General features: G+C 62.8%; 1 protein-coding gene across 1 annotated transcript in view; it reads left to right on the top strand.

Moving 5' to 3' along the window:
- Positions 1–101: 101 nt before the first annotated feature.
- The window catches only part of TESK1 (testis-specific kinase 1), a 6422-nt gene continuing 5543 nt past the window's right edge, over positions 102–980 (top strand). Inside the window, 4 exon segments of the mRNA XM_014468028.1 lie at positions 102–248; positions 369–490; positions 606–828; positions 957–964. Coding sequence (XP_014323514.1) covers positions 102–248; positions 369–490; positions 606–828; positions 957–964 — 500 coding nt within the window.

Below are 980 nucleotides of genomic sequence, written 5' to 3'. Positions count from 1 at the left end.
CGGCCCTATATAAACGCTTCACGCTTAAGGCTCGTCCATGTCCTGGAAAGGTTCATATCGGTGGGACCCTTGACCTGTGCCTGGTAGAGGCTCTAAGGGAGATGTCCACGGTCGCGTGTGGAGACCCGTGCCGGGGCCGCACCTCCTCCTACCGGGCCCTCCGCAGCGCCGTGTCCACCCTGGCGCGCGTGGACGATTTCCACTGCGCGGAGAAGATCGGCGCCGGCTTCTTCTCCGAGGTCTACAAGGTAGGACCGGCCGGGAGGGCGGAGGGGCGGGGCCGAGCCTGGGACCGGAGGCCGGAGCCGGGGGCCCGGGCGGGGCGACCGTCCCACCTGCGCGAGACTCGCCGGCCCCGCCACCCCCAGGTGCGGCACCGACAGTCGGGGCAGGTCATGGTGCTGAAAATGAACAGGCTCCCCAGTAACCGGGGGAACACGCTCCGGGAGGTGCAGCTGATGAACCAGCTCCAGCACCCCAACATCCTAAGGTGAGCAGCCCGGCGCTTGCTGGGATAAGGGGGAGGATTCCGCCGGAAGAGTGGAGACTGCGGAGAGGCCCAGTACCTTACAGCCTTCCCCCCCACCTCCCCTCCCCTCCAACAGGTTCATGGGGGTCTGTGTGCACCAGGGGCAGCTGCACGCTCTTACCGAGGTGAGAATGGGCCAGGAAGGGGGACCCCACGCCACCAGGGGGGGAGAGGTCAATGGCCTGGTGCTTCTGCTGAGGAGCAGTGAGGGCAGCAGGACCTCCTCCCGGGGAGTCTTCCCTAAACTTCCCCTTGGGCAGACGGCGAAAGGCCCCAGCTGTTCTCCTCCTCTCCCCCAATAGAACTTTCTGCCCTGATGCCAATGTTCTGTATCTGTTCCGTGCAAAACCGTGAGCATGGAAATGTGGCTAGTCTGAGAAACTGAGCCTTTAATTTTATCTAAACTTACTACCTTAATTTTAAATAGTTGCGCATGTGTTGGACAGGACCG

Source organism: Myotis lucifugus, unplaced genomic scaffold (assembly GCF_000147115.1).
Source record: "Myotis lucifugus unplaced genomic scaffold, Myoluc2.0 scaffold_424, whole genome shotgun sequence".
Classification (NCBI taxonomy): Eukaryota; Metazoa; Chordata; class Mammalia; order Chiroptera; family Vespertilionidae; genus Myotis; species Myotis lucifugus.
The sequence above is the reverse complement of the archived record's forward strand: the minus strand, read 5'-3'. Positions and strand labels throughout refer to the sequence as shown.